General features: G+C 41.9%; 1 protein-coding gene across 7 annotated transcripts in view; it reads right to left on the reverse strand.

Annotated features, from left to right (window-relative positions):
- The window catches only part of ZC3H12C (zinc finger CCCH-type containing 12C), a 41,029-nt gene that overhangs the window by 12,172 nt on the left and 5,429 nt on the right, over positions 1–23,428 (reverse strand). For 6 of the 7 annotated variants that reach the window (XM_031606172.2, XM_090133882.1, XM_090133880.1 and 3 more), the window contains exon 2: positions 9,527–10,293. In XM_031606172.2, coding sequence (XP_031462032.2) covers positions 9,527–10,293 — 767 coding nt within the window. Of the gene's footprint in view, positions 1–9,526; positions 10,294–15,178; positions 16,009–23,428 lie in introns of those variants that run through there. The other variant, XM_090133878.1, reaches the window with a different exon arrangement.

Genomic DNA, 23,428 nt, shown 5'->3' on the forward strand with positions numbered 1-23,428 from the left:
CTTTGGGAGGACGGGCTGGGGCTGCCTCATGCTGCACACAGCTGCTTCCAGCCTTTTGCCTGCAATTCTACTTGCTAAGCAATTTCCCTGCCCTTATTTTGAGTTTTCTTGCTCTTGTTCCTCTGTTCTTCCCCAGTCCCGCTGTGGGGCGGTGAGCAAACAGCTGGGTGGGTGCTTGGCTCCCAGCCCCGCTCAGCCCGCAGCAGTCCCACTGAGCAGTGATGGCAAAGTCAGCACAAAGTGCATGAGAAACAGTTAAGCAATATCTAGAAAAGGCTTTCTAACTGACTAATGGGACATTCTGCCTAGAAATGATTTGGAATCTCCTCAGTGGACATTTCTAAGTACAAGTCAGATGGCTCTGGTCCAGGTTCTGTCCCCATGCACACGAGGAGATCAGCAATTTCCACGAGGTCCCTCCCAAGCCCACAGCTCTGCACAGCAGAGGGGATACACAGGATGACAGCAAGCTGCTAATAGCAGAAGGGACACACAGGGTGACAGCAAGCCACTAGCTTTTGCATCACTGGCTTGCCATGTCCTGTATGAACACCTCCTCATCTGGCTTTTGAAAGGTAAGAGAATTCAACCACCAAGGAGTGATTTGTGAAAGGGACAATATGAATAGAGCTAGTCACCTAAAAGATCTTCCAGTAGGAGAGTTTATAGGGAAATACAAACCCTAGAAAATTATTTAAAAACTTCTGCTTCTCTTTGGCAGAACCATTCTGAAGTACCTGCAGCTTCCACCTCCCTAACATGCTGCACTGCCACGTTTCTTGACAGTCTGAGGGAGCCTGAATAATGCTGCAATGGATGAGACAGCCCTGTAGTAGTGAGAAAAAAAACAGAAGCTGTTTAGATTTTAAATGCCTGCAGAGGGTGTGGCACGCACCTCTGGAGGCACACAAGGCCAGGTTGGATGGGGCCCTGGGCAACCTGATCTGGTGGGTGGCAGCCCTGCACACAGCTGGGGGTTGGAAGTGGTCGAGCTTTAAGGACCGTCCGACCCAAGCCATGCTGTGATTCTACCCTTCTTATGAGTCTACGAATTGAAAGACAAGGAGTTGTGGCTAACACATCTCACACAGCGCTGCCCTCAGCAGAGGCTGTGGTGGATGTCACAGACTCCGCACAAAAGACCAAAAAAAAAAAAAAAAAAAAAGAAAAAGAGAGAAAAAACAAAACCACAAAACCAAAAGACCACTACCACTATGTGGATTTAACCAAGTAATTGCATTATTTCCTTTTCCAGCAGTTCCGGAGACAGGATCTGGAAACATAAACTCTGTACTAAGACACTGCAGCTGCTGCAGACTGTAAGTCTGTGGGTTTCAGCTGGCACAGGGACAGTTACTTCTGCTGGGTGACGCGAGGTTTCCTCTCTGCACGCCTCGCCTCCTGGTGTAAGGCCTGCCCTGCAGAGCTGATACAAGAAGTTACCGCTCACGCTATCGGCAGGCCATGTGCACACACTGCAATCCGTTCTGAAACAGTCGGGAAGGGTTTGTTCCAGCTTCTAAATTCCAGTGAAATCACTGTACTGTTATTACTCTAAACAATCTCTCTGGTTTCCAGTGGATAAAACCACGCTTCACTCCTTACAGAGAACAAGTGTTTTGTAAGAGTGCGTTTTAGTAACAGTCTGAACAGTACATTTTTTCCCATAAATGTGAGAAATCATTTCTGGAATGAGATGCTGGCCTGAAAGAGATGAGAATTCTTTCCTGTTGCTTTCCATCCAGTTGGAATTCAAGCCACACTGCTCAAGGCACAGCAAGGGAAAGGCAGCTCAGCCTAACACAAAACATGAAAATCTTGCCACTCAGAACATCAATCTGGAATACACTTAAACTCTCATGAAGTATATTACAATGCATACAAACTTTCAGGCACTGCTGAGTGAGATTTAAAGTTTGCATAAATCTTCACATTATTTCTGCCACTTTTCTGATCCGTGCCCATGCTAATATTAGATACAAAGTCCAATTTAAATTATTAGTGAGAAACTCTGAAAAACACCTGGTTAAAATTTGTTCTTTTATTTTGTGGTGATGCAGATTTGATGCTCTCCTTCTCACAATCTTTGTGCTTCATCAGCTTTATGATACATCATATGATGAAAGGACTGAAATCACGCTTCTTCCTCTGCCTTTCTTCCTTCTGGTTAGTTGTAAAGAACAGGAGAAATATTTGTACTTCTTTCTTTTTTTTTTTTCCCAATCTCTTCCCAAATATTACATATGGAGGCTTAGGGCAGTAAGGATGACAGTGGTGGCGAATCAGTGTGTTCTGCTTTGGTTCTGCCTGCTGACTGCATGTAAACCACTGCTTCAAGTTAAAGGAACATAGAGATGTTTCTTAAGCATCTATTACTATTTCATACCCTTCATGAATGATTTTTTTGTTATATTTGGTCTCCTGATAGATGTGGCTTCACTTTTAAAAGGATAAAAAGTAGCAGTACAATCCTGAATGCTTCCTGAACAAAACCAGTCAAGCATTTTTAGGCTAGCAGTTAGTAGAGAAGTGGTAAGAGACCTGATGAAATCATTTTTATCTTCCCCATTTCCTTATTTATCCCCACATTCGATTTTCAAGTGGTTAAATCGTTGAAAAGAGTGAAGTATGCTCCTAAAACACTGACTGCTAACAACAGTGTGTCCTCATGCAATATGCAAACCAATATTTGGCTCTCAGATTGAAAGCTGCAGGATACGCACACACTAATGACATCAGAGCTGAAGGCAACACTAATGAATGTTGCAATTCATCCACAGGCTTTTATCTAAGTGAAACCTGGACATGAGATACTTTGCAGGTAAAAGCATATTGACTAAAAACAGGAACAACTTAGAGGACTACCAAACTATTTTCTTCCATCATGTAACAGCAGGAAAGCAGTCCATAACAGGGAGATGAGCATTTCCACCCTGGCTCAGTGTCTCATTAGGCTGGCAGACTGGTTTTGTATCTAATCTCATACCTTTTCTAAAAGGATACCTCTTTGAAGTTCCACCAGATTCCTGCCCACAATAATTTGTCCCAAAGCACTTCTCAGCAACCCGGATCTTCTATCCGTTCTGCATTTGCTCCTTATTTGTGCAATTTGGTGCCGATATGATGTGGACAGAACAGTTTCCAAATGTGTTTTTCTTTCCATTAGAGCGTGACAAATGACCCCCATGGTTTGAGGTCTTTGAAGGAGCTCTGGAGACTGTAACCCCACACAAAATGCCACTACAGGGCTATGGAAGTGCTGCCACCAGCCCGACACGCGGGTGTCTGATCGAACCAGAGTCACGCACGCTGCAGCCAGACTTCAAAATGGGCAAAGAGAAGTTGCACTCAGAGCTGCCAGTAACAAGCTGCCAGCCACATGATCATTACTTGTTGGAAAAATATTTTTATCTATTGCTTGGAGCGGTTTCTCAAAGTAATCTCAGAAACGAAGCAGACTACGGAGAAAACGCTGCTTTAGGCTACTGGTGAGATGGATGCCTGAATCCATCCATGTTCTTGTGTCTACTGAGCTCATTCTGAGAAGAGGCTAAACTGTTAGTGCAATTATTTTAATAAGTCTGCAGTTTAATTGCTAGATGGAAACTACATCTGGCATAAAGGAGACAACTCAAATCATCCTTTGGTTGACAGTGCGCAGTCATTTCCAGCTGTGGAAAAAATAAGTAGACTGGTGTCAGAAAAACTTTTACTACGGTCAGATGACCTGCATCATGACTAATACACATGGACAAAGCTCAGATTCCTAAATGGAGATGCCTAATGCTTGATACCTGCCTATGGGTATCTCACACATCCTTTTGAGCAATACCAGCGCTGCCACAGTTGCCAGACACGGATGAGCTTTTCTGCCCCTGCTGAGCACCCAAACCATCCAGTTGGATAGATGGCTGGGAGTGAAAGCTGTAAGAAAACTGCAAAATGCCTTTGATAGAATCATAGAATCATTTGATTTGCAAGAGACCCTTAAATGTCACCTAACCCAACTCCCTTCCATGAACAGGGACATCCACAGCTCCATCAGGTGCTCAGAGCCTGGAGTGTCACCAGGGACAGGGCATCCACCACCTCTCCGGGAAACCTGCTCCTTTCTTAAGTGAAAGTCCCCTAAGTCAGTATCTTTCTCTCCCAAAGAAAAGTGCAATAGTTTTCTCAGGTTGCACTGTCCTTCAGCAAGGATATGCCTCCAAAACAGGTCAAAGTTTTTCCAAAGTGGCAAGCAGAAGTTCAGAGCCTACATAATCTTGGAATTCAAAGGGTGAATTTTTAAGACAAATCTGATTATTCAGAACAAAATTCTGCATTTCCACTAGCAAACCCAGACAACATATGATCAAGATTTCAGTTATTTTTCAGATGTAATTCTGAAATTGTTTGAAAAAAATCCTTTCAGCTAGTACAACCTCTGATTAATTGCCATTCAATGTTGTCTTCATGTTGCTGTCAGTGTGAACACAGCAAAGTTCAGACTGTCTTATCTCTGTTTTCATCAGAAAGTTTTATGTAGGTTTACTTAAAGCACTGAACTTCTCCTTCCTGTTAGCAAAGAAAGTGAAGGTACCCACAACAGCCAAGCAAAGCTAATAAAAATGGGACAGAAGCACATGAACACCATAGAGAAAAATTTCCAGTTGTTTTTGTAGCTAACAACTCTGTTCCTCACTCCTTACTTTTCTTAGCAAAAGCTTGACTTTGATTCCAGCAAAGAAAAGTACCACAGCAGCAACTAGTTTCAGGCAATTTTCAGAGTCCCAGCCTTATCCTTGAAAAAGACAAGCAAAGAAAAAGGACTGTGCTGCAGCATATTTCTCTCTTCAGAAGGAACTTTCTGAATCTCAGCAGTAAAGAAGTAAAGAAGAGGCAAAATAGAACCTCAAAGCCTTGTCTCTGTTGTCTCATGGAAGAACAGGACCTTCTCCCCCTCATTCTCGACTGCTGAGGCTCAGAAGAGGCAGCCTGGGATGCACAAAGAGCAGGTCTGGGAACACACTGAAGAACAGAGAGCAGACACAGGGGTGAAGAGCTGGTGATCGGTATTTGCTAGATGGGCAAAGATCACCTTTTGTCTTCTTCACTTACATAAATGGAAAGTGTAGGTTTGCTTAAAGTTCAAATGGGGATTGTAGGTTTGCTTAAAGTTCAAATGGGGATACAGAACTACTACGGATGGAAATGTGTTACTTGTCTAGTAGTTCACACTAAATAAGGCACCAAGTGCATCTTTATGTCAATGGACAAATACTTTTCTCACCCTTGTGGACTAATGCTTTAAACCACCATTTTTCATTACAGTATCATCAACTACATGCAAGAATACTTCTGTAGTAGGATTAGATATATCCAGTTTTCTACAATGACAGCGTACGTCACTGCTCAGGTACAGTATAAAAGAACCCAGGTCCCTACCACTCAGTCCAATCTCACCCCAGTTCTGCTAAATGTGTATCATGAGTTCTACAGCTGCTCTAGGGGATTATCTCATCTACTGTTCAGTTCCAATTTTAAATTTAGATACACGTGCACACTAATCAGTCTCATCCCTTTAAAAGAAAATTAGCAGTTCTTTTTAAAAATAATAATTACAGTAAATGATATCAATTATTATGGTAAGGCAGCATCAAGAACTTGTCTTATGACAACATGAGGTAAGAATATAGCTCAGTGTACCCAGTCCAGCAAGAGCATACGAGAAAGCTCTCAGAAATCTCTCTTCAAAGATTAGCTATGGTTTTGCTTTTCCTGTTAGCAGCTCCAAAGTGGGGTAGTTGGCAACACCCTGGAAAGGCAAGGAGGAAAGAAAAAGAAAAGACCGTGCCAAGTCATAGAACTAAGTTCTTGTAACAGTACCCCAGACATTTAGGTATGAACATTTGAATAAGATTGTCTGAACTGTGGGTGAATTCCTGTGTCTTCCTCACTGCTTCAAACATTCTTCTTTTGCACATGGAGGCTCAACTTACTTACTATTGCCTATTTTCTTGAAAGGAAGAGGCTATCATGCAGGTAAACAACTGGTTGCACAGCTGACGTCAACAACAGGGATGCGCCTTTTATAAACACAGCACTGAGCCTCCTTTGTAACGAAGGACTGATCTCTGGCTAACGATGTAATCCACTTGACAAAGCAGAGCAAACATATCTTTGTCATCTGGCTGAACGAAAACAGAGCAAAACTGTTTTTTATCATCTGGCTGGCCAACAGTGCAACACACAAACAGCCCAAGAAGTTTCTAGAGTTCACTGATGACAACTTCTTGACTCCGGTGACTGAGGATCCAACATGACAACCTTGCTGTATCTAAAAATTACAAATAAGGAAGAACTGATCAGGGGTGTGAAGGTCAGGGGCAGCCTTGGCTGCAGTGAACTGAGTGGTTGAGTTCAGGATTCTGAAAAGGAAGAGCAATGGAAAAAGCAGGATCACAACCTTGGACTTGAGGACTTTACACTGTATAGAAGAATCCCACGGGATATGGCCCTGGAGAGAAGAGACAGGGTACCTGGTCACAAAGGATATGTAAACACTGAAGGTACTCAATGCTTTCTTTGCCTCAGTTTTTATTGGTAAAATTTGCCTTCAGGAATCCCAGGCCCCAAACCAAAGAAACAGCCTGGAGCAAAGAAGACTTTTCCTCAGCAGAGATTAAGGAACGCTTCAACTGAACACTCCTAAGCTACTCGGCCCCAACAGGATGCATTCAGGGGTGCTGAGGGAGCTTGCTGATTACAAGGCCATTCTTGGAAACCTGTGGAAGGTTGTAGTGAATGTGGATGTTCCTGAGGTCTGGAAGAGAGCTTCTATCATCAAGGAGAGAAACAAGGATAGTTCAGGCAATTTCATGCTGGTCAGCCTCACCTCAATCCCTGCAAAGGTGATGGAGCAGATCTCCCTGAAAGGCTTTTCCAAACATATTTAGTACAAGAAGGTGATTGAGATAATCAAATGGAGCTATGAAGAGCAAATAATGCTTGACCAATCTCACAGCTTTCTATGATGAGATGTTTGTCTCAGTGGATTAGAAAAGCTGTGGATGCTGTTTATTTTGAGGTTTAAAAAATAAAGCTTTTGATACTGCCTCTGATAGCAGCCTCACCAATAAACTAATGGAATATGAGTGGTGTAAGTTGACAGAGGCAGACTGAAACCTGGCTGAACTGCTGCACCCAAAGGGTTATGATCAGTAACATGAAGTCCACCTGGAGGCCAGTCACTAGCGGTGTACCCCAAGGGACTGATGCTGGGGCCAGCCTTGCTTAATGTCTTCACTATTGGCCTGGATGATGGGACAGAGTGCACACTGAAACAAGTCCACAGAAGACACAAAACTGGATGGAATGGCTAATATGCCACATAGGTATGTTGCCACTCAAAAGGGTAGAGAAATGGGCCAATGGGAGCCTCAGCAAGTTCAGTGTTTGAAACTCAACTGGACATGGCCTTGAATTGACACAGCTCTGTACAGGGTGACTGGACTAAGAGATTCCTTCCAAACTCAGTGATTCTATGATTTACAGCTGGTGACAGAGACATAAAGACCTGTCAATTGGATTCTTGGATATAGATTAAAACAGTTACTTATCACTTTCTATACATTAAGGCCCTGTACCATGCATATAATAAATTCACTCTTGGCCCTCTTTATATAGGTGCTCAGGGAAGTAATTGAGAATAGAAAGTCATAACCTAATTACTTACACTAATAGTTGAATAAACGTTAAGGAAAAGAGGCTGAACAGAAGCTACTCGGCCTCTCCTCAAATGCTGCATGCAATTCTGGAAACCACAATATAAGAAGGATATAAAACTATTAGAGAGCATCCAAAGGAAGGCTATGAAGATGGCAAAGGGTCTAGATGTGTGGCAAGATGGGCAAGATGTGTGAGGAACAGCTGAGGTGCCCTAGTTAGTTCAGCCAAGAGGAGAGTGAGGGGAGGCCTTGTGGCAGCCTACAGCTTTTTCATGAGGAGAGCAGAGAGGCAGTGTGGATCACAGCTCTCTGGTGACACCGACAAGATCCAAGGGAGGAGGGTTAAGCTGTGTGTTAGAAAAAGGCTCTTCACCAGAAAGTGGCTGGGCCCTGGAACAGGTTCCTCAGGGGACTGGTCACAGCCCCAGGTTGATGGACTTCAGTGAGCATTTGGACAACACTCCCAGAAACGTGGTTTCATTTCTATGATTTCTATGATTCTACGAATTTTGGGTGGTCCTGTGTGGATTCAGGAGTTGGACTTGACCCTTGTCGATCCCTTCCAACTAGGGATATTCTATTACTCTGTGATTCTACTTCTGGAACCTGTTTGATACAGTTAGTGGGAAATGTTGCACCAAAGTTCAGCCATCATGTCTGAGCTGTGCTAACTAGCTAAGTTTGCACAAAAGTTTTGTATTTCTGTAAAATGCAATTCAAATCTATTTTAGCATCAAAATAGTGTTTGTTCATCTGGATGTAACTCCCTCACAACTCAAGCTGAATGATACATCAGGTAAAAGAAACTCATTGGAACACCCAATTTAGAAAGAAGCATTAACTGTAGTTTATGGGCTAACCACTTTTACTTAAATATATAAAAGCTACTGCACTGCTCTAAAGAGCTGTACTTAAATTTCATTTGAAAAAAACCTCATTCAAAGGTAATCCAATTGAGCAGAAAATAATGTTAATAAAAAAAAGTCTTCAGCCCAGAAGTGTCTTGCATGAACCTTTATTACTATGCTAATAGTTCATTAGGAGACTAAAAACATCCTTTTAACCTGTGGTGCTAATACTTGGACAATCCTTACAAGTTAACCAATCTGTTACTCATCAGTTAGTCAACTGATCTTTTATACAGATCAAAAAAACCCCATCTCTGAGCACTTCTGCATTATATCCTCTTCCATCACTGAGGAAGCATGAACCTACTGTCTCTCCCCAGACACGTTTATTGCTATGCACCTATATTACTGCAGTCAGAATGGCTGAATGCTCTAGATAGCTGTGCCATTTGTAGGTATGTAAGTGAAAAGTCTAAAGGCACAATCACAGCTATTAACAGCAGTAAAACTTAGCTCCAAATCTGATTATCAACAGTCAAATTTTACAGATAAACCACTTATAGAACAACATGTCAAGGAAAAGTATCCCTCAAGCTACTTTCTTCTAAGTCACTGTTTTATAATGCTCTGTAATCTTACATTTGCTTTGCCCTTCTGTATGTAACTGGATACAACGATTTCTCATAGTAATGGTGCCTAATACACATTTGCTAAGTATACCAAAAGTTAATTAAGTATTAGACTGGCAATGGGAAGGAGAGATTTGATAGCGGTTACACAGGGAGATTGACACTGAACTCTTACAGACCACTAACCTGATTACAACACTGGCATGCTGTTTAGTTGAAGATGATGCTTGCAAGAGAACCTGCACACAGTTTTAGGCAATTAAATAGTACATCAGTGCTTGAACCAGAGTAATTCTGTTTCCACTGAAATACAAAAGTGAAAAGCTTCACGGTCACATACCTCATTGCAACATTGCTGCCATCAATAACTACTGGCCTCAGGTTGTCACCATCCTCTGTCACATCCTCCTGCAGCGGAGATTCTGACCTCTGAGACTCTATGGAAGACGTTTCACGCATTACACTAGTGTTAGCATTAGTTACAGACTGATCAGTCTCAGTTTTATTCCCAAGTTTGACAAGTTCTCCCAAAATATCATTTATTAAAGCATCAGTACCAAGTTTATTTAGTACAAGTTGAACCTGCTCTTCAGAGTAACCCAACTTAAGTGCAAACTCCAGTTTGGTTTGATATTCTTTCACCACATCAGGGGGCTTTTCGACTTCCTTCGGTACTGTCTGAGCCTCTTCTATCCGAAAGTCTTGCAAAATTTCATTTCTTTTTAGTATATGAGGCTCTAAACAAGGAGATCGGCACAGCTGTCGGTGAGTCTTAGGCAATAAATGTGATTCTGATGCAGAATTATTCAGTCTCTCTGAATCATTATCAGAATTTGTGCCTTCTTCAGAGTCACAGCTGGAGCTTCCTGAAGTCTCCTCAGATGCCTCCTTGTCTACATCCTCCTTCCTAGAATTAACCTTATCCATCGTCGGCTTCTCCGCCATTGACCAAGGTACAATTGCATTTATTTGTGTGCCAGTGCTCGCCACATAAAGATGGCCTAAGTCACGCCCTAGATGATCCTTCAAGCCCATGAAGCTGCTGCATGTACTTGACTCCACTTTGCTGCTTTTCTTGTATTCCTGAATATAAAGCGCTCCGTATTCCTAAAGAGAGAACAAAAATGTTGCAACTGGTTACACATCTTATTTCTTTTGTATTTTATTGTTGCCTTCTCAGAACTGCACTTAATCTCCCACAGCAAAGACACACAACTTGGTGCTTTTTTTGAGCATGGAAATTTTTTTTCGGGAAAAAACTTTTCAAAAGGAGCATACATAGCTAAGCTGAGTAACAACTGATCACTTGTTTTCTTCATGTATGAACTGCTCTTTCTTAGCCATTTCCAGACATGGGTTTATTAATGAACAGGAAAATGAACAAAGTTCAGTTTGCTGTAACTCAGAACTCTAACCAAGACCTAAAGGTAATCTGGTATTTCCTCTAACTTTAGACAATACTGCAACAATAAAAGAAAAATGCAGCTATAAAATACATCTACCAGAAAACCTTTCAAACTAAGCAGCTTAGACTCTCTGTTCAACAGAAATTAGCATAATACAAGATTAGCTGGCTTATTAGGCAAATAAAGGTGCTAAAATAAACTGTTATAACAGAAAACATAATTCAGTAAAAACTTACTGGTCCTAAAAGACACTAGCAATTACATTGAATACACTCAACCTATTTCTGAATTTCCTTATAAAGTGATAGTTAAGTGAAGAAAGACTAACAGCTCTCAACAGAGTGCTGTGTTACTAATACGCACAAGATGCAGAGGCACGGATTGATCTAGTGGTCAGTAAAGCCAAGGAAAGTCTTTTCATAAATTGCAACAGGCTTTTTGTCAAGCCAGTAAGTCAACAAAAATAAATGCTAATTTCAACTCTTGGACTTGACTTGTGGAAGCCATTTGCTAGATCACATTAAACCTATAGGAAGAAGTCATGTAAAAAGAATGGAAAAGAAAAGAAAAATTGCAGTTTTTCTTGAGGAATTTTGCATAATGGCAGTTAGACTTAAGTATCCATTTCATCAAAGCCCTACTTCCTAATGCACATTTCCAAAGGACAGCTTTCTACCTTTCTCCCTTGTTTCGTTATTTTAGGTGGGAATTTCTTTTGCTAAATGCTTCAATCAAAAAAGTAGAAGATTATTTCTCACAGATGAAAATAGACCACACAGAGCAATCGTACTGCAGGGGTACCATAAAAAAGGAAACTTTTCATGAAAGTAAGACTATAAAACAAAGAGCTCTTCCACACTTTCACCTCGCAGAGCAGAATATAAAAGTAATATATAGATGCAAAGGTTTTCACTGAACTTGCCAAATAGAGTTCAGGCACAGTCAGTTTACCCAAGTAGTTTTAGCTCAAAAAAAGCACAAAATCTGTCACAAGTGTTTTCTGTCTAACCCCGTAATTTAGTTAAGACTGACTTCTAAGAAAGAAAATATTCTACTTCCAAGTTTTATTCAGACTTGACCTCATAAGAAGGGAGGAAGGCCATCACCCAGTCTCAAACAGCATATCAAGGAATATTACATTCCCTTAACTGAAGGGAGTTCACACAACACCACAAACTAAACACAAGAAGAATTTCGGAAACGAACCTTTTCACACAGTGATTTATTAACTAATGCAATGCACTTGATAGCACAGTGCTGCTAGTAACAAATCACAACAATATCCCAAGAAAAGGATACAGTTAAAAAACCAACACTACAGCCTTCACAGGACCGACGGCAGAAAAAAAACCAACAACAACAGAAAAAAACCAACAAAAAAACTAACCCTCAAACAAGAAAAATCTCTTGGAAGCAAGGCTGCTTAGCAACAAGCCTTAGTTGCTAGGATGCACTCCTTTAACATACCATCATGAATACTAGCACGGCAAAAGAATAATTTGGTATGAACAAAAGCCCATGAAAAAGAGTGGGACTTAAGTGCGTCTGGTTTCCCCTCTGAGAACAATGCAGCTGCCAAAGCAATCTGGAAGGCCCGACATCATTGTTCCCAAGCCTGCAATCTGCTGGGACTCGAGGAAGTCCCGTTAATGGGCAACACTCCTAAGCTGGCCTGAAAAGTTGAGCTGGCTCATGTACTGCTGGCGCCGAGCGCGCCCAGATAATGGGGCGCTGCCCAAATCCATGTACTGTGAAATGGCATTTCAGCACTGAGCTAAAAGCAGAGTGGGATTTTTTTCTTTTTTTTGGAAGTGGGAAGGATGAGGTTGGATATTAACATCATAGAATAAACACATCTCAAAGCGTCCAAGTGACGAGGACGTTTTGTTTGTCGAGCGTCAGTTGAAATAATACTTAAGTCATCTTCCAGTTGCTTCTTCGCTGAAGTTTAAGTGCCTCAAAGCAACTGCGATCACAAAACCCTTCAGCATGATTAAAACCTCATTGGCATATGAATGTATTCAAAGATCAACCTTTATATGAAATATACTTTAGATGATTTGCACATCATCTGCATACAAAAGCGGCCACGAGTTGAGCTTTGTGCCTTGTTGGAATGCATCCATCATCATTCTCGCATGTACCTCTTCTAAATCTCTTCTTTCTCTCAAGGGCAGTTAAATGATTCACCTACTGTAAGCCCCAAAATAAAGATATCAGAAACGTTTTGCATAAGCAGCATGCTATTCCTGGCATTTGGCCTACGCCCTGCACGCAAACTTTTCAGAGGAACGTTTGCAATATCTGAACTTTCACACCATATTCGTGGTCAGCAGCATCTCTTGAAATTCTATACGTGGGAGCTCACAAGGCAATGCCCTGTATGAGACTCGTGGATTAGAATCACAAAGATCAGATGTTCTGTTAAACGCTGGAGTTGATTATTTTACCCTGATGTGGTTAGCAACGAGGCAGTCTATTTGAGCTAATTTATACTCCAAATAAATGCCAGTGTATCTTCACACAGGACAACGAAGCTCACAAGAAAGCAGAAAAGGTCACGTTTATTCAAGGAGGAACATCAGATAAGAAAAACTCCTTGCATTCTTTATTGACAAGAAACTCTCATTATGCATGTAGGTTTTAAAGCAGGCTTACTGATACAATGCAAGACAGATGAGAAAAATACCCACTATGATTTCTGACTCAACCGAGAGCCAAACAAGCAAACAAAGCCAGCCAAAAAAGTCTTGTCAAGGAAAGTCTGCAACTTTTGGTTGTGCTCACAGTGGAGTAACAGAATTTGTTTTATTTAAAGGAAAAAAAAAAAAGAGAGTAACTTCCAATTTGGGCATACTTACAGCAACAGAACTTTTAAGAACAAACTATAGCCTGAATGAAACTACGGTATCTCACAGTGGGTTTGCTGTGCTGATAAAGGCCTGAAATGCTGTATTACTGAGTCACAGACATTTATCAGCACTAGGGATGAGCACTGTGCTACCACATGGTAGAACCATGTTCTTTTTGCCATTTCTTAAGTTACCACTGTTTTTTATAACCGTTAGCAACAATCAACTCATTAATTCAATTCACACAAAATATTTCTGTTTCTCACAGGAATGTGGGAAAAGAACTCATCTAATCTTTTAATGCCTCTTCTGAATATTTTCCACTTATGACTGAACATAAGAAAAGTATTTTAATGCAAATTTTGTTCACGGAGGAAAATAACAAGGAGGAAAATAGCGCATCTTGTGTCAAGGTAATAGAAACTGTGTATTCCCAAAAGACCTTCCAAAAAGTTTCTGAAGATACATCCTACAGCGAAACAGTTCATCTTGTTTTCACACAGGAAGTCTTTTTCTAAGTCTTCTAAAAAGAAAACGGGAAATATTGAAATGGCAGTTTGTTGAAACGCTGTAATTACTTGTCACAAAAAGAAGTGCGGCGCTGATCAGGAAAGAAAAAAAATGAATGTATCTGTTACCCAAACCGTAACGCTACGGCAACAATGCAAATAAAATAATGAATATGTAATAAATACCTACTGCTGTAGTTTCTATGTATTTAATTACCATTGTATTTCAGTGAGTGCTGTTGTCTGCATCATTCTGTCCAACAAAGGAAGGATGTCCCATTGAACAGATTGGTTAATGCTCTGGGGCAACAGATGTCTACTGGAACTGCAGGAGACCAGCAACTGGTGGCCTGCCCATCTTCTGAAAACTTTCAATAGACTCATGCATATGTTCACACAATAGGGCATGTGGTAGAAATGCAAACCTCTTTTTAACCCTTTTATATACGCTCTTTCCCTCTCAACAGATATATGAAGGTCTTTGTTTTTAGGGCTTTTTTTTTTTTTCTCTCCAGGATCCTTGGAACACAGCTCATGGAGTTACAGAGTTCTTCAGCCTAACATCTGAACTCAAAACATAAAACAGATTAGAAGCTTTATAAATTAACTGGGCTAGATCTGACACACTTATGAATCGCTTTCAAAGTACAAAAGCTTTCAGTAGAACGTGTTCCCACCTGAGAATATCCTCATGGTCTGTACAGCACTTCAGCACCTGCACACGCCCCTCAAAAGAGCTCTTCCTATTTTCACACACAGAAAAATTTATCCATTGTATGGTATAACAAGGAAAGCTGGTTTGCTTTTTAAAAAAGCTTTTCTACCACTCAAAAATTGCAATAAACAGCAGCTTACTTGCAAAAAAAAAAAAAAAAAGAAAGAAAGAAAGAAAGAAAAAAAGAATCATAACTCAAAGTCAAAACCTTCCTTTTCCGCCAAGGGGGCTACAATAAAATTTGTTCTGCTGATGGATACTGCCTGCCATTTCCAAATTCTTGGAAAAATACAATTTCTAATGCTTTTAGAAGTTCCTTGACAGACTGTACTGAGCTAGAAGAACGCTCTTGAATACGCTTTATGATATGTCCTCTCTTTTTTTCCAGATGCCCAAAGCATGCCAATCTCTGCTGGCGCACACGCTCACGTTGTCAGAAGGCACACTGACCTGCTGGAACATCCGAAAGGCGAAATGTCCCATTTTGCAGAGAGAAGCCCCTATACTTACGTTTGCTGGAAAGCACACAGGCATTGGTTTCTTGTAGCTGTTCCAGAAGCAACTCCTTAACACGATTTCAGCTGCAGACTTGAGGCGAGCGAGCAGAACAATGAATGGACGAACAGATGGACCCGCAATGTCTTTGCTTAACCTATTACCGAGAGGAAGGGGAGCCAATCACAACCCGCGGTGCTCACAATTAGTTGGCTAGGCAGATGCAAGGCAACCTCCCCACCCTGCATCAGGTTTGGGGTTTCTAAGATAAGCAAGTTGATGTCATTCACAGGGGCTGCCCCGGGCAGCATGTGTATTAACGAGGGGTGTGCAGCAACAATGGGCCATACAAAGGAGGCTAGCAGGCAGCTGCTGTATGAGAGCCAGAGTCATTAGGGAGCAGGCTGCCAACAAGAAACACCTGGCTTGGGCAGACTTCGGCTTCTCCTCATTGTTTCTAATTCATGAAACAAAGAAAGGAATTATTTTTGAGTAGTAAAAGTTGTGAGTTCTATCATAATAATGATAATATAAAAAAACACTCCTGAGAAATATAAAGGCTATTCAGGAAACTTCCTTTGTATAAAAGTATTGAAGAGAAACAAATCCATCACTAGCTATTTGCGTTCCCCTTTTCTTGTTAGCAAAATTAATCATATTGGTACAATTGTGAAGAGCTATGAAAGGAGCTCACACCAAGCAAAGAAAAGTATTCAGAAACTGCCTTCTGAATTTCCTGACACTTTTGTACATCGGTCAATAATGTAATAGATGTGCACTTATGCAGAGCTACATCAGGATTTGTGGGTGTATTTCAGTTTTGCTGGAAGGCAAAATTGATTAAAGCAACCCCAAATAATATTAATACGTGGAACAAGAGTATTTTTATGCAGTGGCACTGAAACATTAGGACACTCGACAGAAAGGCACTGAGAAGCACCCTTTGTCTGCGAGCCACTCAGATTTGTTTGTAACAAAGCTTCTTTCCCTGTTATTTCATAGCCCTGCTCAGGATGTCAAGATCTTCCTGTTGCTTTGCAGCGATGCAGTGCTTGCCGGGAAATCAGGAACTTGGCCATGCCAGCACGCTGTACGTTCTGTTTTATTTTCATGGAGGTAAGCCCCACTGAAACCTAAACCCGAACCCAGCCTCGCCTACCTGTCCCAATCCAACCGGCCCCACAGCACACACAGTGTGCCATATAACAGCAGCAAGGCTTGAAGCTCAATTAAAAATACTGCACTGATGGCTTCATCACACACTCAGCCTGCACGCTGCCCAGCAGAAGCCCACACTCTGCTTTCCCTGGGTTGCACTGCCTATGGCCAGCAGCAGAGCCGCTGCCTCACAGCCCTTCAGCTGGTGGCAGGAGGAGCTCCTCACTGATTTCTGCCACTGTAGCACAAAGGCCGAGGGAAAGCTACCCACGAACCCAGTGGGAAGCCTGATCTCCAGCACTGGATTAAGCCTCTTTGCGAACAGCAAATAAAAGCAGTGATCTGAAAAAGCTAATCAGACCCTGCTGCGGTATTTAGACTACCTCAGTTGCTGGTATTGGATAACGTTAAGCATATTAAAACTCCTGTAGGCAAAATAAGAAGCCAGCCTGGTTCACCTATGCCCAAGAGCTGTACACAGCATCACTTGGCATCAGATAACAGTTCAGGATCTCCCTAACTGGAGCCAGGCACTTTTTGTGCTACCCTCAGCCAAAATTTCTGGTATGTAAGGTACCAGTTATGTCCATGTATAACGTGCTGAGAACTTCACAGTTCAGGCAAATTTGTGATCCAGTGTGAGAACCTGCCTTAAAATAAGGGTATGAGCTTTGCTAGTTTACTTGCAAAGAAGCCTTCTTTGCCTTAATGTGTTCTACAGTAACAAGTATAGTAATAAACAACAATGCACAAAACCAAACACCCCCACACCACCAAACAACTTCCCACACTCCAACCTGATGTCTTCATGGGATCAGTTCTGACTGTCAGCTGCTGCTAAGTCTTCCCTCTTGCACTATGACTGAACTTAATTACTTGTGTTATATTCATTTATATCAAACATTCCAGCAGGCTGCAGTTGCATGAATTAAGAAAATGATTTCTAATTCTACCCCTTGCATGATGTTATCTACTTAAAGCAGCCAGCTGTACCTGAAGAATTTTCTCAGCTCATCCCTAAATGTTGTGCTGCCCAAGGCCTACAAGACATCACCTCATCCTATTAAATCATGTCTGCAATGACAGCAAAGCTTTTCAACTGGGAATGAGGTGGTCAACAAAGAAACCTTAGTCAGAAACAATGTGGATCTCCCATCACATCTGTGATAGGCCACAACAGCATCACTAGGAAATACATGGTGCAGATGAACAAAGAAAGCTCTGCTTAGCTAAAACCTGCAAATCCAATAACTTAACTAGTTGTGCAACCTCCTGTTGCCACCTTTAAAATGCAAACAGTCAGTAAATTAAATCCAGTCACCAAAACAAAGCATTTGGCAGCTCTCCCAGTTTCTGGTCTTTCAAGATCAGGAAGCTCCAAACATCTATTTTTTGAGATTCCTAAAGATCAGACGACACGAACAGTGCTCATCAGGTCCCTAATGCCATCTGACTGAAGAGTAAGGAAACAAACACAAAGCTGTGAGCTGGCTGGCTGGACATCACAGGACAATCATGGACTGGGCTGAACTGCTTGGCTGAGGGGTCCCATGGGCCAGAGGAGAGAGCTGCAGCACCTGGGAAATTCAGATGGCGTAGGCTGAATTTATTGGGGAAGTGCTACTACAAACAAAAATCAGAAAGAAAAAAGATAGCTGCTACTTGCAGTCAACTCTTCTCCTTTCAAACATGAAAACAAAGCTGTTTTTTAAGAAGAAATGATTTTATGCGAGCATACAAAATGGTCATTCTGTAACTCAAGTGGTATTGCAGCAATCAGAAAGACAGCTTGTTCTATTACAGTATTTCATTATCTTTTATTGTAGAACTTTATGCTAAGCATCCAGTTATAAATGATGCATTTGCAAGAATAGATTGTGCAAGTTAAATCAATCACATACCATTGCATGTATGAAATAGAGACAAAGGTCGTATACTGAGACAAAGCCCACTGCTGTGTCATGGCAAAATATCCTACATTTACTATTGTCCTGGGGAGCTGCAAGGGAAGTGCTTATATTTCAGATCATGAAGTAGAAGTAAAACAAAAATTCCTCTCTATCAGTTAGCAACTGGAGCAGTACCAATTATCTCAAGTACAACACTTGGAAAGAAGGCTGCTTAATTTTGAGGAGTGGCAAATGGTGCTCACAGCTGTACCTACACGGTCACTAAACCAAACAAAAACCCACCACCAGAGGAATGAATTAAATGACCAGCAAAAACTCCCTGGAATTCAGAAAAACAACTGGTGTTATGATAAAGATGAGTAATGCTTTGCCTAGGGAAAATGACTAGCCTTTAAAAAAATAATTACGAGTATCAAACACATTTTTAAATGAAGTGCAGTTTCTCTATAGAATAATGTATAAAACCATCTCCAAGTATGTTGAAACAAGTGGCAAGGAGTTATTTCACTTCTAGAAAGAAGACTCAGCTGCCTGTAGTTACACTTAACATTTAACAAAGCAGAGAGGCGTTCCCCTCCAGGCCATCACTTCCAAAGGGGCCCAGGCAGCCTGCAGGTTCTGATATAAACCTGCCAGACAAGCAGTATGGACTGAGCACAAAACTAGAGCAATGCTTCTCCATGGAACCACAGCACCACAAAATCGCTGAGGTTTGAAGGGACCTCTGGGTCTCTCTGACCCAAGCCTTGTTCCAGCAGGGACTCCCAGAGCAGGGTGCCCAAGGCCACATCCAGGTGGCTTTGGAAGATCCCCAAGAAGACCCCAGAGCCTCTATGCAGCCTGCACCAGTGCTCCGTCACCTGCACAGCACAGCAGTGCTCCTGGTGGTCAGAGGGAACCTCCTGTGCTCCAGTTTGCGCCCAGTGCCTCTTATCCTGGCACTGGGCACCACTGAGCAGAGCCTGGCTCTGTTCTCATTGCACACTGCCTTCAGGGATTTGTAGACACTGATTGGAGCTTCTTGAGCCTCCTTCTCAGGCTGAGCAGTCCCAGCTCTCAGCCTCACAGGAGAGATGCTCCAGTCCCTGAACGATCTTGATGGCCCTTTGCTGGACTCTCTTCAGTATGACCAATTCCCACTGGAGTAAAAGACTGTAAGGCCTACGCAATACTGTGAATCTTCCTTTTGCATTGTTCCCTGATACAGATCCTGATAGAAAGAAAAAAGTCTTTTTTTTCCTTTTAGAAATGAAAATATGGAAAAACACAACAGCCACCACCAGTGCTGAGTGCAAGTCTAATAGTTTTGTTTGTTTTCTTTAGAACTGCCTTTTCTGGTGGTGCAAGAGCCTAAAATATCGTAAATTATTAAGAAAACCCAGATTAAAAATCCTTAAAAAAGAAAAAAAGATAAAAAATCACCCACCAATAGTTACAGAATCCCAGATTGAGGGATCTATCTTGCTTTTACCCAGCTTGCTAAAGAAAACCAAGAAAAGCCACTTTCAGTCTAGGCATTCCAGCTTTATCAGAAAGCTCTCCACATGGCTGCAGGCCAGAAGATGCCCAAAGCCCCTGCATGCCCCAAGATGGCAGCTGAACCACTGACAGCAGGGCAACACTGCACATCTCCACCACAAACTGGAGGACAATCAGTTTAAGATCACTGCCAAAGACCACACTGTTAAAGTTCTTAACTTTTATTATTATTACTTATGAATTGAAGGAGAGACACTGAGATACAAATCACTCTAGAGCCAAAAAGAAGTTTCCGGTGATACACATTGGATTTGATCTCTTCCCACTTCCAGAATGAGTCACGCTGTCTGGGTGTTTTCTGAACATGAAAATCTGAACTGCCTAATTAACTTTCCCTGTGACAATATTGGGCGTCCAGACAATGCCTACAACTGTACAAAGTGTACGCCGTCATGCTTAGCAAAGTACTTCTATTCAAATTTGTTCTGTCAGAAGAAAATCCTCTAACAAAACTAACATGGTTAAGTGAAAAAAAAGAAGTATGCTCTTCATTTAAATACAAATTTAAGAGACTTCACTAGTCAACCTCACATCTTTTATCTGTGCCAGGCTATTATTAAGAGTTTGAAAGGAGTGTCAGAGGAAAATAGGCTTCTCAAACCATCTAGCGACATGGACAGGTTGTGTTCCAGGTCATGCTGCTGGCAACAGAGCTCCTTAATCTCCAGGGTTCCTGGACGGAGTTCAAGGTGTTGGTTGGATTCTGTGTAGCCCTAAATGGCTTCACAGGGCTATGCCTGTTTGAGAGACAATTCCTGTGCCTGTAGCATGCTGCTGCAGTTGTCATTTTGGACTGGAGCCTTCTCCGAGGGAGCTGCCAGCAGCAGATTTTCTGCATGACTTTCAACCTTATAATTTATTGGGATAAAAAAGACAGAAAAGTATGTTAAGGTCCAAATCTTCACCCAGATTTTAAAGTTAAGAAGCAAGAAAGACAGAGCTGGCAAATATGGTTTGCTGAGACACACTTAGTACATAATTCTTTCTTCCTTTCTGGAGAAGCTTTTAATAGAACTGACAAGCAGCAACAATAGGCAGACTCTATAGTAAGTAGGTTACTGTAGCTGCAAATCCAAATTCAAAAATAAATTAAGAGAAAATAGCTACACAGCAGCCTATCAAACTACCTGTCACTTGGGTATGGGGTTTTCTTGAGGTTTGCTGTATTCCTGAAATCAGGAGAGCCCACCAGGAAGTCTGTAACTAAGCTACACACACTGTGTCTTTGAAATCCTAGTATTTTATGTATTAACAAAACAGCTTGCCCACTTTCGTTTAATTATCTAATATATCAAAAAGAGACAAACCATCTGTTAGTGATTTTACATAATCTTCGTAGGTCTTTGGAGTCTCAGGTTCACTTCATTCTAAGCTCAGAACGTTGCAACTTTTAAATTAGAAATGAATATTGCAGACAAAATTTCCTCTACATTTGGTACACAGGTTGCGGTTTTGTTTTTGAAGTTGGAAAGCAGACCAGATCTTTGTCCTGTGAATGAATACCTGGTACAGATTCCTTCATTAAGAATAATATACTGCAAGCTTTTTTGGCCCTGAGAGCTCTCATTCTGTGAGTTGCAACTACTGGCTGTTATTCCTTTGGTGCATGCCTTTGAAGAGAATATTTCTGTCGTCTTCACACCCTCTCGCTATGTAGCTGAAGAGAACAATAAGATCTCCCTCAACTTTCCCTTACCACAGCTGAGCACATTTAAGTGTTCCAGCCTCTCTGCAGGTGAGTACCTCAGCCCTCACCCACCCTGGCAGCTGCTCTCAGCATTCCCTCCAGTAAGGCCACTTCTGCTGTCCTTCAGAGACCAGAACTGGACATGGTGCTCCAAAGGCAAGCCCCAAAGTGCTAAAAAGAGGCAAACAATCACTACATGATCTACTGACTGCATGCTTGCTAATGCAGCACATTTGGCCGTATTACCTCTTCTTGCAACATCATCTTGCACTTAGCAGGCAATGAGGCTTTCCTTTCCACAAAAGCATTCCGCGTCAGCAGATGGACTAACCTCTACTTGCAATGCCCACTGGAGGCATCTGATTTCAGCCCCCTGCTACATCTTCTTCCCAGTGCTCCCAAAGGCACACTGATGAATCCAAGATGCAGATGAACAATTCAAACTGCTTTCTGTACATAGAGAACCAAAAGATCAGCATCGAGATGACAACACTTGTTCTCACAGTAAAGGATTTCCTTATCTGAGGTTCCGTATACCATGTGTAAAAAGCTGCTGTATGAAACTTAGCAAGGTGTTCTCATCTGCAGAGAAAGAGCCAAAGTCACTTCTATGTATCTGTCCCATCTTGATGGAATTCAAAGAATAATGGATTTTGGTGTTACATGCAGTTCCATGTGAGTACACTACTAGCTGTTCTCATGAAAGTCGCCCATTTTATGGAACAAATCAGATGGAGAACAACCGCCACCAAACACTGAACAAAACCTCATGGGGAAACCACGCATGGAACTAAGAGTTAAACTTTAATAAAGTTCAAGCACAGTTATTGTGAGTCTTGGAAAAATGCTGACTGTGTCATTCCACAACGCAAGGACATACTAAACTTCCGGGAGGAACTGCAGTTTTTCTCATAACTCATCAGGCAAGGGGACATTACCAAATGTTGCTCATAACACAAGGGATGGTACGTTCAGGGAAGAAGGCAGAGAGTTCAGAGGAAACAATATCTGAACTTTGAATGAGTTCCGGTGATGAGGTCAAACTCCAGAAAGCGAGTACCACTAAATGCATTCACAACCTTTTTGCTGGAACCAGCTGAAGGCTTTGCCAATGTATGTGTGATATCAGATGTTATTATCCTCCGTGCAACAGCTACCACAAAAAGCTACCAACAGCCAGATGAGTGTCTGAAGGAAACTTGAGCTAAAGCAGAAAACTCTGATTTCCATCCTTCTGCTGTAAGTATGGGCTGTAGCTCAGCAACAACTGCAGGAAATCCAGACTTCAGAGCAACAGCTCTGAAACAGCAACGAGTCCAACTCACAGCTGAGCTGGCAGCCAGCAAGGACAGCAGCAACAACCCCAGAGCAGCTGCTGGAGCCTTGTGAGCCCAGGTGCACTGCCCTGGGCATCTGCAATCACAACCTTTCCCTGGCCAGGAGAAACCACTTCCAGAGGTGCGTTCAGCAAGATGAACAGCAGGTACTGGGATTGATGGGAGAGATTATCTGAGGTTTTCAAAAGGAGTTGAATGTTTTAAGCGGGGAAGGTTTTAAGCTGGGAAGGCCTTAGGGGATGCTGCTACAATCTGTGAGGCTCTCAGAGCCTCCTTTTCACGGAGAGCTCCATGAAAGAAAGCACTGATGGCACTTCATAGCGGAAGTGTCTCTCATCGAGGATGAGGATTTAATGCTTTGTGCAGGAAAGATGAGGTAACTGAGCGGTTCAAACTAAAGCTTTACAGATGATGGATTCGAGAGAGCTATCCAAATCTGGGCACCAATTATAATGCAACTGGGAAGCACAGTGACAGGAGGTTGCAGATAGCAGCTACTGACAGTAGTACCAGTTTGCAGAACAAAAGTAAACGAGGACAGTAGTTTCCTCATAGTTACTAGAAACTAACAGAGCTGGGGCTTGCCCCCTCTTATCAGTCTCAGCCCAAGTGCCACATTTCATGAGCTCTCAGA

Source organism: Phasianus colchicus, chromosome 1, assembly GCF_987193195.1.
Source record: "Phasianus colchicus chromosome 1, bPhaCol1.hap1.1, whole genome shotgun sequence".
Taxonomy (NCBI): domain Eukaryota; kingdom Metazoa; phylum Chordata; class Aves; order Galliformes; family Phasianidae; genus Phasianus; species Phasianus colchicus.